The 13,605-nt window shown below is 36.4% G+C and overlaps 1 protein-coding gene across 9 annotated transcripts in view; it reads left to right on the top strand.

Annotated features, from left to right (window-relative positions):
* NUBPL (NUBP iron-sulfur cluster assembly factor, mitochondrial) overlaps positions 1 to 13,605 on the top strand; it is a 259,893-nt gene that overhangs the window by 217,513 nt on the left and 28,775 nt on the right. For all 9 annotated transcript variants that reach the window (XM_073211389.1, XM_073211392.1, XM_036999438.2 and 6 more), the window contains one exon: positions 2,421 to 2,506. In XM_073211389.1, coding sequence (XP_073067490.1) covers positions 2,421 to 2,506 — 86 coding nt within the window. The remainder of the gene's footprint in view (positions 1 to 2,420; positions 2,507 to 13,605) is intronic.

Below are 13,605 nucleotides of genomic sequence, written 5' to 3'. Positions count from 1 at the left end.
TTGCAATTAAAAAAACCTTATATACTAGTATACAGTTAAGGAGAGAATTTGGAGAAATAACTAACGGGTTTTGTTTTGTTTACATAGGAAGAGAATTGAACTGAGGTTGAGGGGACATAAGCACTTCACATTCACTGAAATAGGTTTATTGAGGCAGTCAGGTTGAACAGGGGTAAGTTTTGGAAATTATAGTTCAGGGGAATGATAAGTCATATAACCAGAGAGGTAGCTGAGACCTCGGAGACAAAGTCCTCACACTAATTTTACAGCTAAGGAAACTGAGACCTAAAGTAATTCTGAGTTATTTGCCCAAGGTTAACCGTACAGTTCAGTGTGGGCAGAACTGGATCCAAACAGCTGGATATGAAAAAGCAGTGCAATAGTGATAACAGAATATAGAAGGTGGCAAACTACAGAACTATATTGGATGCATAGAATAGAGTTGAGTATAATTTTTGTAGAGATACGATTTCCATCAAAAGAGGGCAAAGAGAACTGTTAACTAGTTTTGGCTTTTGGGGCCAAGTAAATAAAAAGAGAAGAATGTGGTGATCCAGTTTGAAAAGTAGGGTGAACTGCCGAATGGCAAATAGGAAAATGACTTAGGAGTTCCCAGCAACTGCTAAGACATTTGATTAATAAGAAGAATAAAGATAATAATGATGATGATATTATTAACAACAGCGGCTACATTTATTGACTGTTTATTCTGTGTCCAAGCATCGTGTCTAGACAACGATTTCATAATGTACATAAAGAACTTACGTACGTTAATTCATTTAATTATTGCACCATGTGACTTAAGTATTACTCTGCCACTTTGTAGGTGACTACACTGAATCCAGAGTGATTAAGTTATTATCCTAGTCACACAGGCAGTTGGCAATGAAATAAAACTCTGAATTCTGGTTCTTTTTGAATTCTAAAGCTAGTGTTTCTCAAACCTGAGTAATGAATAGACTCTCCTTCTAAAGGAAAAATTAATGCCCCATACATGATATTTATTTATTTTTAGTATAAGACTATTTAACTAGGTTTACACATAAATCCCTTAAGCTTATACCTATTATATACTTCTTAAAGACTTAAAAAAATTATAAATTAAATACAAGCAAAACTTAGAAAAATGAGTAGATTAAAAATTAATGACATTAATAATGTGAAAGATGAAGTTTTTTGCTGAAATGAAAATACCAATTGCAGGCTGAATCTGTAGCTGTTATTTCACAGTTCTTTTGACTCTGGCATGCCTGTATTGCCGTGTGCTTTTTGATAACTCTGTTCCACTGATGCTTTTCTCTATTCTAACTTTTTCAGAATAGCCCTTCAGGTAATACTTTGTAGTGTCATTTGACCTTCACTTGCAATTGGTTACTCATTGTTAATCCTACATATGTCTGTTTTCATAAGCTGTGATGAAGTACTGCCACTTGGTGCCAGTTTGATAGTTTAGGGCTCTGAAATGTCATGGCAGTGTATTTAGTTATAAGAGGATGGTCATCCAGGTGATTGAAATATGTTTATGTTAATTATTTTTCAAGTTGTCATCTAGGAAAACCTACAGAATTTAAGAAATTCACAGACTCTCTAATTTATAACCAGGCCTCGTGTTTCCACTAGGGAAAAAATTACACTGCACTTGCCTCTCAAAACACTTTATCATAGAACCATCTAGTTTCTGCAGGATAATAGTGGAGACCCAGGAAAGTGTCCATCTTCACCTGCTTTCAGTGCTGCTTTAGTTCAGGCCACCACTATTTTGCATCTGAATTTCTGACAAAAGCCCTAGTTTTACCCCCACCAAACTATTCTCCATAGTATGTTACACACTAGCAACTTTTCTATGACACAAATTTTTAGGACTTATCCTAGTAATCACCTCTTTCTGGCAACTTTCCCCTACTGCTTCTCCTTATGTCCTGCTTCCTCACCCCATTCATTATCATCTTTACCATCCTCTCCCCTAGATTGAATTATTTATCTTTCCTTTATTCCTTCTTTTTGACTCCATAATACCTTAGGTATACCTCTGGTACAATGCTTAGTACACTGTGTTGTAATCCTTAATTTTTGGTCTCCCCAAGTGGCTATTAGCTTCTTAAATGTTAAGCCTGCCACATGCATCTTCTAACTAGCACATTTTCTGAATGGGAAGAAGGTTCTGATGACACAGCTGTGGTCTTGAGTCACTGGTCAGTCATTTGTAATTTTAGAAGTGAAGAGTCAAAAATAGGCAAGAGCAAAGTAGACATTTCCTCGTCCTTCCCATTCATGTATGTAAAATGTGTATGCATTACCTGAACAGTTTATGTGGTAGATGTTTTTAGAGTGTAAACAACATAATTTTGGAAGTAATCATACCATAAAAAATTAAATGATGGCATCATTTTGCTCCCTTTTTTTTGCTTTTCTTTGGTTAGGTGCTGTGATTGTCTCCACGCCCCAGGACATTGCACTGATGGATGCACACAAGGGTGCTGAGATGTTTCGAAAACTCCATGTGCCTGTAAGCATTTACAGCTTCACTGTTGTGAAAATATGAGATGCTTCTAAATGCAGAAGCAAGTTATTGAGAAATACAATCCAAATTTTAATTCAGTTCTATGCAGAAATCTGTATGAAAACCCTTCATCTTTATGGTTACTTTAAAAACACATACACATGTGCAAACATGTATACATGTCATATTAATCAAGAAAAATTCTAAATATCCTTCAGGTGTAAGTTTTCTGAGCATATACTACCTCTCTCAAATACTTGCAGCTAACACTGACAAAAAAAATAACAAGAGTGTTTAGGTAGATACACTTGAATAGGTCACCAATGGGAAAATTGGTGAAAAAGATGACTTTTTTCCTTTGGTCCCTTACAGCTAAGCTCATTTATAGTTCACTGTCTTCTAAAGAGTAAGAATTTTCTATACAATCTGACAATATAATAAAAATAAGACAAATGACAATTAAAATCAAATGGATCCAGAAGTGAATCTGTAAATAAATTATATGCCATCAAGGGACTTAAATACATGTTTGAAGTATGCCATGAATTTTCTAGAAGGAATGGGAAAGAAACACAGGACCATTATAAAACTATCCATTCCACAAGGTTGAAAAACAATAGATTGATGCTCAAGAGAAGAAAAGTGGAGACTAGAGAGGCAAAAGTGTCTCCCCTAGGCTCTCAGAAAAAAGAAACCCTGTGTATAATGAGTGCACTCGAGAGAGCACCATCTTTAGCACAGAGAGTTCATCCTACTAGTGTGCCTAAGCAAAAGCAAGAGGACTTGTGCCAGAGGACAGTTTAGAATAAGTATTTCAGTACAAAGCCTAGGTGATTCTTCCATCTATATGGCTCTCCAGTGACCTTGCTTAAGTCAGGGACAGATTTTAGCCCTTACAGAGCAGAGCATTTTAGTTTTCAGCCAGTGGATTAGCTTCAGGGGCCTCATGATTCTCTCTCCCTCACCCTCCACTGCCCAGATTATATGTTCATTTTGTGTTTGTTTTGGTATGGGGAGAATTCAAAACTTTTACTAAATTCTTCAATGAGACTGTGACACACTGTAGGATCCATTGGTATATTAGAATGAATGGACTCTTCAGGAAGCTTTTATAAATGTTTTTGTCTCAGGGGAACTTCTGAAAAGTATAAATGGTAGAATAGCAGAGCTGAGATGATCCTCTTCTACAAGCACCTCTTCTCCCTTGCCAGTCAGTATAGAGCTGTGTGCATCAGTAGCTGTGAGCCCTGGATTGGATCAACATGCTCCCAGGAGAACTGAACCTGATAAGGATGATGTCTGTGTGCCTGCCTTCCTGATGATCTGAGGTGTTCTCACTAGCAGTAGTAAAATTGTGATGAGAGTGTGTTCTAGGGCCAGTTTTTATATGTGGATAGATGAGTGATAGCATCCCCATGGTATTCAATGTTGTGAATTTTGGCTTGGAAAAATTTTAAAGCAATGCTGACAAAATGCCTGCCTCAGATAGAAAATTGTTTCAGTAAAGTTTGAACAGTGTAACTTCCTATTATGTCCTCCAGGGTAAACTAGGTACAAGAAATGCCTACCCAGATAACTAAATAAAGTACTTATATGTGGTTTTAAAATATAAATCAGCAAAAAGCTGGAGAGCACTATCTAACAACAATTATGAGAAAAAGTAATCCATAATCCTTTCTGACAGAAATTAGATGGCAGGGTCAGTGATTTGTTACTGCCACTTCAAGGTCAGGATAATAGCCATTTTGTCAGCATTTAAGTGAATGCTTAACTTCTCATTCTGCAAGATGAGGGTGCAGACATATGTTCAGCTCACTCAAAAGCATCATGAAATCCTTAAGGGAAAAGTTTTAAAATGAGCAAAAGACAAAACCTTTTCCTTATTCTTCCCTCCCCCACTGTAAATTATCATTTTTTATACCAAGAGGCCATTTCAACTGATGGTGTCACTTGAGGTGACTATGGCTATGAGTAAGTCCTATATGCACTTTACTGTTTGGGGGTCTAATGACCTTAGTTGCCAAATTCAGTATATATACCTTTCAGTCCTTATGAAATTATTCACTTATCTCACTTACCTATAGCACTTGAGACATACTGCCCTGTAAGTGGAGTGGCAGTCTCATAACTGTTCTGACAGATTTTTCTGTAGGACAAAGGGTAGGACAGAGAATCCTTATGGCACTCAACAGCGGGAAGAGGGATTGTCATGAGATCCAGGTTAGGCTATTGCTAGGTGGGTGCCGCTGAAGGATAAAAGTTGAGGATACCAGCATTGTGAGGAAGTATTGCAAGTGAATTATTTTGGGCTGCATTAAAGCTCATAGGAGTAGTGCAGGATTAGTTAAAGAGTGGAAGACCTGTTCATTATCAACAACTTAGTGTTGGAGTTTAAGTTTGCAAAGTTTGAACTGTTCTGGGTCATGATAAGGTCCAGGATGTGGTTGGTCATGGGTGTGTGGGGCTAAAGTGAAGCAGAAACAAAAGTCATTGGAAATGCATAATCCCCAGTTGGCTTTTTTGACATCATCCTGTATCTTTTACTGTAGCCCTCTTTCTCACCCCCATGTTTGAATTATTTGCCCTCTAAACAGCAAAAATTTTGAAAGGGGGTGGAATGCCTTAGTCATCTCTTAAACCTGCAGAACAGAATAGGTGCCCAGTAATCTGTGCAAGTGAATGAGCTCTATGAGCAGTTGAAAAAAAGCAATTTACATTTAGCTACAGTGTAAAGGGAATCCCAGCTATGTATGGGATGTGGATTTGATGACCTCTGAGGTCCTCTGGCACTTAAGAGCCTTGGAGTCTAAGTAATGGTAAAGCATTTGAAATTAGAAAGTGTCCCATAAATGCAAAGCAGAATGTTATGCTTTGTTTACCACTTCATTCCATTTTTTTCCTGGTTTTTAGTTCTGCTCTCTGTTTTTTCCCCTTTTGAAATACATTAGTTACCATGGAAACAATGATGTCATTGGAATTCATTGGTATGGACAGAGTTTAGTAATGTCTGCAAGAACATTCTGAAGTTTATTTAAATGATTTCTGAAAACTGAAGGCTCAGATAGGGAAGGTAAAAAAAAAGATGAACTATTAAATTCTCTGTTCTCTGCTTGAAGTGGTATCAACTCTGCCAAATCCTTGATTGTCTCAATATTTGTAGTTAGTTTTTTAAAAAATAACAAATTTTTTCAACCTAACACATTTTTAATGGTGACTACTTTATGTGTCGCGTCATTCTTGCCATTTTGCTGCCTTCTTTTACAAGGGAGGCCCAGGTCCCTTGATTTGGAGCCCTTCCCCTCCCATTTAAACTTTTGGAGTCAAGGGATTTTACTATGCAGCCCTTCCTACTTAGGTGATTCCCTGCTCCTGAAAAGTATGGTAAGGCATCTTTCTTCTCTTCCTTCTGTACATAAGGGATAACTTCGTTAATTTTAATTCAATAAAATAGTTATTCATTTATTCTACAAATATATATTTACTGATATTGAGTGTCTTCTATAAGCAAAACACTGTGATAAGCTCCTTAGGCGATTCAAAAAAAAGGAAGATACAGCCTTTTTATTTAAGTACCTTTTTATCCTGTAACCTAACTCCATTATGTTGCAGGGACCCTAAATTCTTAGGAACATGAGAACACTTTCTTCTCTGGGCTATCAATAAGAGCTTTCATGGAAAAGTCATGCTTTTTTTTTTCATGTCCTTTTAATTTTGCACATGCTGGTCCCTTGTCTGATAAGCCATTGTCAGCTTGGGAACTCATATTCAATTTTTAAGTCCCTGCTCAGGCATTACTTCCTCTAGGAAGCTTTTCTCAAACTGCCAGAAAAGGTTAATAATTCTTTCTCTGGGTTTACCTATCAGTCTTCACAGAAGAATGAGTTCCTGAAGGACAAGGAAACATGCCTTAAATATCCTTAAATATTCAGTTACCCGGTATTTAGCAGGCATCTGATAAGTACTTGCTGTACTGCCGTTGGACCTCTGATATAATGCCATCCACAATCTGCTTTTCCCTTTGTCTCCAGCTCATAGGCCTCTTTGCCTTGTATTCTCTCTGCTACAACTAAACTGGTCATATTCCACTTCTTTGAGATTTGTTTGTTTCTCTCTTTACAGCCCTCAGAATGCTGTTTCCCCACCTAAGAACTCTTTACTCTCCTTTTTCACCTGCTAGCTCCTTTTTATCTTTTGGTACTTGGATTAAATGGCTTTTTGTTTGAAAGAGTTGCCCGATCCTGTTAGGTAAGCTCTTTCTAGTATATAATCCAATAATACCATTTTGTAACTGTTTCCACATTGGTCAGTACTTTTACGTGGTTGGTGCCATACTGTAAGCTCTGTGAGTGCAGGAACCACTTACCTCCCTCTGTGCCTAGAACATAAAACTGCTTCCTAAATATATACTGAATGAATGAGTGGAATAGGATTTTCATAGACCTGTCAGGAAACTAGGAGACAGAGAATTCAGTCTGAAAAGAATCAGGAGATCACAAGTTGTATTTGTGGTTCAGTTTGTCTTTAATTGAAATAATATGTTGGGGTATTTTTATGCTAGGCCTAGGTTTGGTAGAGCTTGAAACACTGGGCTAACACATAAGGAATGCTGTATAGGAAGCATCTAACATAATTAGAATGGAGCTTTAAAAATATTTAATCTGGTGGAAATGAATAGAAAGGACAGGAGCCAGGAGGATGTGGAGGCAGTAAGAAACATTTGCAGTTGTCAGTTATTCATACTGCAGGTTGTGACCCACCAGTGAATCATGAAATGAGTTCAGTGAGAGATATAACCAAAGGTTTTAAACAATATCAGGATAAATTGCTCTTGGAAGAGTTAAGTATTATTTTATGAAGATACAGTCTCAGTTATAAGCACATGTATGTGTATATTTGTATTGGATCAACATATGAAATATTTCTCTCATCATAAGATAGTTTTAATAAGTTAGAAAAACACTGGTATAGGTGATAGAAAGGGTCTAATCTAGAATAATGGCAATGAAAATGGAAAGGGGAATAGATGTAATTGACATTTTGGAGAAAGAATGGACAGACTTGGTAATCAAATATATAGGGTAGGTAGTTAGAAAAAAGGCAGAAGTCAAGGAGATTTTGAGAGTTATGCTGCCATTAGTAAATCTACTAGGAGCTAGTTTTTTGCTCATGATGACAGTAAACTAGAAATAAGAGGTTAGATTCTCAGCTATGAATCCCTGCCCTTAATCTCTATGAGGGTTGTGATTTGGAACTGTTTGCCAGGGAAGAGACTGGTAGAGAAAATGATTTGGTGTTGGCCTTTTTAGTGCTACTCAGATCATATGATATATGTGACCATCCCTTCTACTCACAGAACCAGATTTATTATTTGTGTATTTGTAGTCTCTTATACACAGATTTTTTTTTCAGCACTTAGAGTACTATATTCTTTAAACACATAACCTCTTTTATGGTTGCAAAATAAATTTATAAATTTTATTACAATTTTTTGGGCAGTCGGATACTACTAATAGAGACATTTTTACATAGTAGTGAAGAGAGTTAGCTCAGGAGTCTGAATGTTAGAGTTTAAATTCCAGCTCTTAATGTGTGCCTCAATTTTCTCATTTATGGTATGGGAATCAGAGTAGTATTTCCTCAGAGGACTGAGGTGAGAAATCAATGAGGTAATACATGTAAAGGGCTTAGTATAGTATTTGGTACAATCTAAACATATAAATCGTATAGTGTCATATAATTAATGTTGCTTATAATTGCTTTTAGAATATTATAATTAAACAGATAAATTTATAATTCATAGATGTTTATGTATTTGGCCTATGTATTTTACTAGTCCCTTTATTTGCTAACAAGAAAATTTTTTAAATTTAGATGAATAGTGTCTTTGAAATTTCCCCATTCCTTGAGTGTTTTAGTTGAGCCTGAACTGTTTCCTTCATGAAGATTTATTAAGTTGCTAAACTTACTTAGAATCTAAAATTCTGCTTTATTTAAGATTTGCATCTGCTTTATTTAAAATATTCAATGTAGGCAAATTGCTATCACAAATGGACCTCAAAATACAGAATGATGCAAATATAGTAAAATTTACTTCTTACTCTTGTAACAGTACTAAGTAGATGAACAGGTGAGCAAGTGGCCTTCTTCCATAAAGTTGTTTAGGCTGTTGGAGCCTCTGCCATATTCAAATGTGACTTCTAAGGCCACCTTTGGAACCATCCTCATTTGAGCCACACTATAGGGAAAGAGAGCACAGAGGCATGTACATGGAGATTGGTATAGACCCAGCATATGTACTTATATACCCATTTCACCAAACCTCAGTCTCATGATCACATGTCTGGTTTCTCAAGGAGCCCAAGATAAGTAAATTAGCTTAGTGTCAAGGAAGATGAGGCCACAGGGCTCAGAGAACAGTAGCTGTCTATGCTACAGTGTTCCTGGAAGCAAATATAGATTAAATTCTAATGCTGGTCACTGAACTTATTTTTTTTTCCTTTTAAATAATTCTGAAAATTCTGTAACTATTTTAGCCTTGCAAATATTTTATGAAAGAGAAATTTTACTTTTCCTGCTGATAAAAAACAAACAAAAACTCCTACTGTAAAATGGAACTTTTAAATGTTTAATTAAGGAGATAATGATTATATTGCCTTCTAAAAAAATTACATGATCTTAGAACCTAAAATAGGTGACTCTTATCAATGTTTTCTTGGTATTTTCCATTGTTTTGCATTTTCATTACCAAAGACCCTTTAAGTTGTTCTTAGCGATGAGGATCAGAATTGTGGCTTATTATTTTCTGGAAGAAAAACCATTTATGGCAGTAGTAATCCATTTTAGCCCAGGAGTTCCACACCTGCTCCTTTGAATGCCTTCAGAATTCATTGTTCATGATATCTGTCTTGGAGCTTTTTCAGCATCTAGTTTGTCTATTTAACCCCCAAAATTCTAAATTATTTAATACCTCAAGCCTACCTGCCTTAAAAACGACCTAGGAATAGGTAGTCCTATGTGAAAATAGAGACAAGTGATACAATCTATTCTCTCCTTTTCATCCTTGAGCATAGGGTTTCTTCTATAATCACCAAATAGTCTCACTTAATTCTCCGGTAAGTATAATACCTTTGATGTATTTGAAGAATCTTCTATTATTGGCTTTGGAGGCCTTGCAAAGTTCAGTTTGAATTCTTTCTGGGAACACATATTAACTAGTTTGCACATGCCATGTCACCTGTGACTTCCTTCTTCAAATTGGGTAATTTTTCCATTTTTAGAAAAATGACTTTTCTTCTGTGATAACCTTTATAATACTGGTAGCATTCTGCATCTTAGATATAATTATATCTCAGAGACCAGAGAGGTATGCGCTCATTTGTCTTTTTTTCAGAATCTCTCAGAAATCCATGTGTGCTTTAAACCAGAATGCTGTTTGTTGTGAGCTACATGAATTAAACTAATCTAATGCTCAGAGCAACCCCATGAGGTAGATAACATTATATTCCCAGTTTTGCAGTTGAGGAAACCACGCTACAGAAGATCAAATCACTCACATAGGCTACCCATCTTTCCAGTAGGCATCTGGGCCATCACAGTCTGTCATCAAAAGCTCACAGTCTTAATTGCTATTTCTGTGAATTATCGAGGACTGAAGTTTTGTTTTTTTTAATTAAAGTGTCATTGATATACAGTCTTATGAAGGTTTCACATGAACAACCTTGTGGTTTCAACATTCACCCATATTATCAAGTCTTCACCCACCACCTTCCCCCATTGCAATCCCTGCCCATCAGTGTAGTGAGATGCTATGGAGTCATTACTTGTCTTCTGGGTGCTGTACTGCTTTCCCTGTAACGTGACTTTATTGTGATTGGTAATTATAGTGCCCCTTAATCCCCTTCTCCCTCCCTCCCCAACCCCTTCCCTTTAGTAATTGCTAGTCCTTTCATGGAGTCTGTGAGTCTGCTGCTGTTTTGTTCCTTCAGTTTTGCTTCATTGTTGTACTCTACAAATGAGTGAAATCATTTGGTACTTGTCTTTCTCCACCTGGCTTATTTCACTGAGCATAATAACCTCTAGCTCCATACATGTTGTTGCAAATGGTAGGATTTGTTTTCTTCTTATGGCTTAATAATATTCCATTGTGTATATGTACCACATCTTCTTTATCCATTCATCTACTGATGGACATTTAGGTTGCTTCCATATCTTGGCTATTGTAAATAGTGCTGCAATAAACATAAGGGTACCTATAGGTCTTTTTGAATCAGGGATCTTGTTTTCTTTGGGTAAATTCTTAGGAGTGGAATTCCTGGGTCAAATGGCATTTCTATTTTTAGTTTTTGGGTAACCTCCATATTGCTTTCCAGAATGGTTGAACTAACTGACATTCCCACCAGTGGTGTACAAGGGTTCTGCTTTCTCCACATCCTGGCCAGCATTTGCTGTTTCTTGTCTTTTGGGAGTTAGCCATCCTAACTGGTGTGAGGTGACACATCATTGTGGTTTTAATTTGCATATTCCTGATGATTAGCTATGTAGACCATCTTGATGTATTTCTGAATTCTGTTTGCTAAGGATTTGTTCAGGATTTTGCATCTATGTTTATAAGGGATATTGATCTCTAATTTTCTTTTTTGTGGTGTCTTTGCCTGGTTTTGATATTATAGTGATGCTGGCCTTATAGAATGAGTTTGGAAGTATTCCCTCCTCTTCTACTTTTTGGAAAACTTTAAGGAGAATGGGTACTAGGTCTTCTCTAAATGTTTGATAAAATTTAGCAGTGAAGCCATCTGGTCCAGGAGTTTTTTTCTTAAGTAGTTTTTTTATTAGAATTCAATTTCATTGCTGGTAATCTGTCTGTTCAGATTTTCTGTTTCTTACTGAGTCAGCCTTGGAAAGTTGTATTATTCTAGAAAGTTGTCCATTTCTTCTGGGTTATCCAATTTGTTGACATATAATTTTTCATAGTATTCTCTAATTTTCTTTATATTTCCATGGTGTCCATAGTGATTTTTCCCTTCTTATTTATGATTTTCTTTATGTGTATATACTCTCTTTTTTTCTTGGTAAATCTGTCTTGCGGTTTATCTATTTTGTTTATTTTCTGAAAGACCCAGCTCCTGGTTTCATTTATTCTTCTATTGTTTTATTCTTCTCAATTTTATTTATTTCTGCTCTGGTCTTTATTATATCCCTCTTTCTACTGCCTTTGGGCCTCATTTGTTCTTCTTTTCTAGTTTCATTAATTGTGAGTTCATTTGGGGTTGTTTTTCTTTCTTGAGGAAAGCCTGTATTGCTATATACTTTCCTCTTAGAACTGCCTTCGCATGTCCCACAGATTCTAGGGTGATGAGATGTTGTTTTCATTTGTCTCCATATATTGCCTGATCTCTCTTTTTATTTGGTCGTTGACCCATTGATTATTTAGAAGCATGTTGTTAAGCCTTCATGTGTTTGTGGACTTTTTTGTTTTCTTTGCATAATTTATTTCTAGCTTCATACCTTTCCTGTCTGAGGAACTGGTTGGCACAGTTTCAATCTTTTTTAATTTACTCAGGCTCTTTTTGTAGCCTAGTTCATGATCTATTTTGGAAAACATTCCATGTACACTTGGAAAGAATGTGTATCCTGCTGCTTTTGGATGGAGTGTTCTGTAGATGTCTGGTAGGTACATCTGTTCTAATGTGTTGTTCAGTGTCTCAGTCTCCTTATTTTCTGTCTGATTGATTTGTCTTTTTTTATGAGTGGTGTGTTAAAGTCATCTAAAACAAACGTGTTTCACTATGTTTACGCCTTTAATTCTGTTAGTACATGTTTTATGTTAATTGTTCCTATATTGGGTGGATAGATTTATAATGGTTATATCCTTTTGTTGGATGGACCCCTTTATCATTATGTAATGTCCCTCCTTGCCTCTTGTCACTTTCTTTGTTTTGGAATCTATTTTGTCTGATCTAAGTGCTGCTACTCCGGCTTTTTTCTCCCTATTATTATTTTTTATTTATTTATTTTTTATTTTTATTTTTTATTATTTTTTTATTTTTTATTTTATTTACTATTATTTTTATTAAGAGAAAGGAATATAATCAGAAAAGAGTACCTCCATAGCTGATCATCTGACACCATTTAAGTGACCAACATTAAGGATATTTAAAGCATGCGTTAATCTTTGAATTACCAATAGTTTTATGCTGTCGAGGAGTAATCTCCCTTTTCCTTCTTTCTTTCTCTTTTTTTTTTGTTTTTCTTAAATCTTTAATCTAGACATACATGAAGAATACTCTTTACTATGCTCTCCCCTATATCAGGTCCCCCCTAAAAACCACATTGCAGTCACTGTCCATCAGCATAGCAAAATGTTATACAATCACTACTTGTCCTCTCTGTGTTGTACAGCCCTCCCTCCCCTTTCTCCATCCCCCCCATGCATGCTGATCTTAATACCCCCTTTTTTCTTCCCCGCCCTTATCCCTCCCTCCCCACCCATCTTCCCCAGTTCCTTTCCCTTTGGTACCTATTAGTCCATTTTTGGGTTCTGTAATTCCGCTGCTGTTTTGTTCCTTCAGTTTTTCCTTTGTTCTTATACTCCTCAGATGAGTGAAATCATTTGGTATTTCTCTTTCTCCGCTTGGCTTATTTCACTGAGCAAAATACTCTCCAGCTCCATCCATGTTGCTGCAAATGATAGGATTTTCCCTCTTCTTATGGCTGAGTAGTATTCCATTGTGTATATGTACCACATCTTCTTTATCCATTCATCTACCGATGGACATTTAGGTTGCTTCCAATTCTTGGCTATTGTAAATAGTGCTGCGATAAACATAGGGGTGCATCTGTCTTTCTCAAAATTGATTGCTGCGTTCTTAGGGTAAATTCCTAGGAGTGGAATTCCTGGGTCAAATGGTAGGTCTGTTTTGAGCATTTTGATGAACCTCCATACTGCTTTCCACAATGGTTGAACTAATTTACATTCCCACCAGCAGTGTAGGAGGGTTCCCCTTTCTCCACAGCCTCGCCAACATTTGTTGTTGTTTGTCTTTTGGATGGCAGCCATGCTTATTGGTGTGAGGTGATACCTCATTGTAGTTTTAATTTGCATTTCT

This window comes from Manis javanica, chromosome 8 (genome assembly GCF_040802235.1).
Source record: "Manis javanica isolate MJ-LG chromosome 8, MJ_LKY, whole genome shotgun sequence".
Lineage (NCBI taxonomy): Eukaryota > Metazoa > Chordata > Mammalia > Pholidota > Manidae > Manis > Manis javanica.
This window is presented reverse-complemented; position numbering and strand designations above follow the sequence as displayed.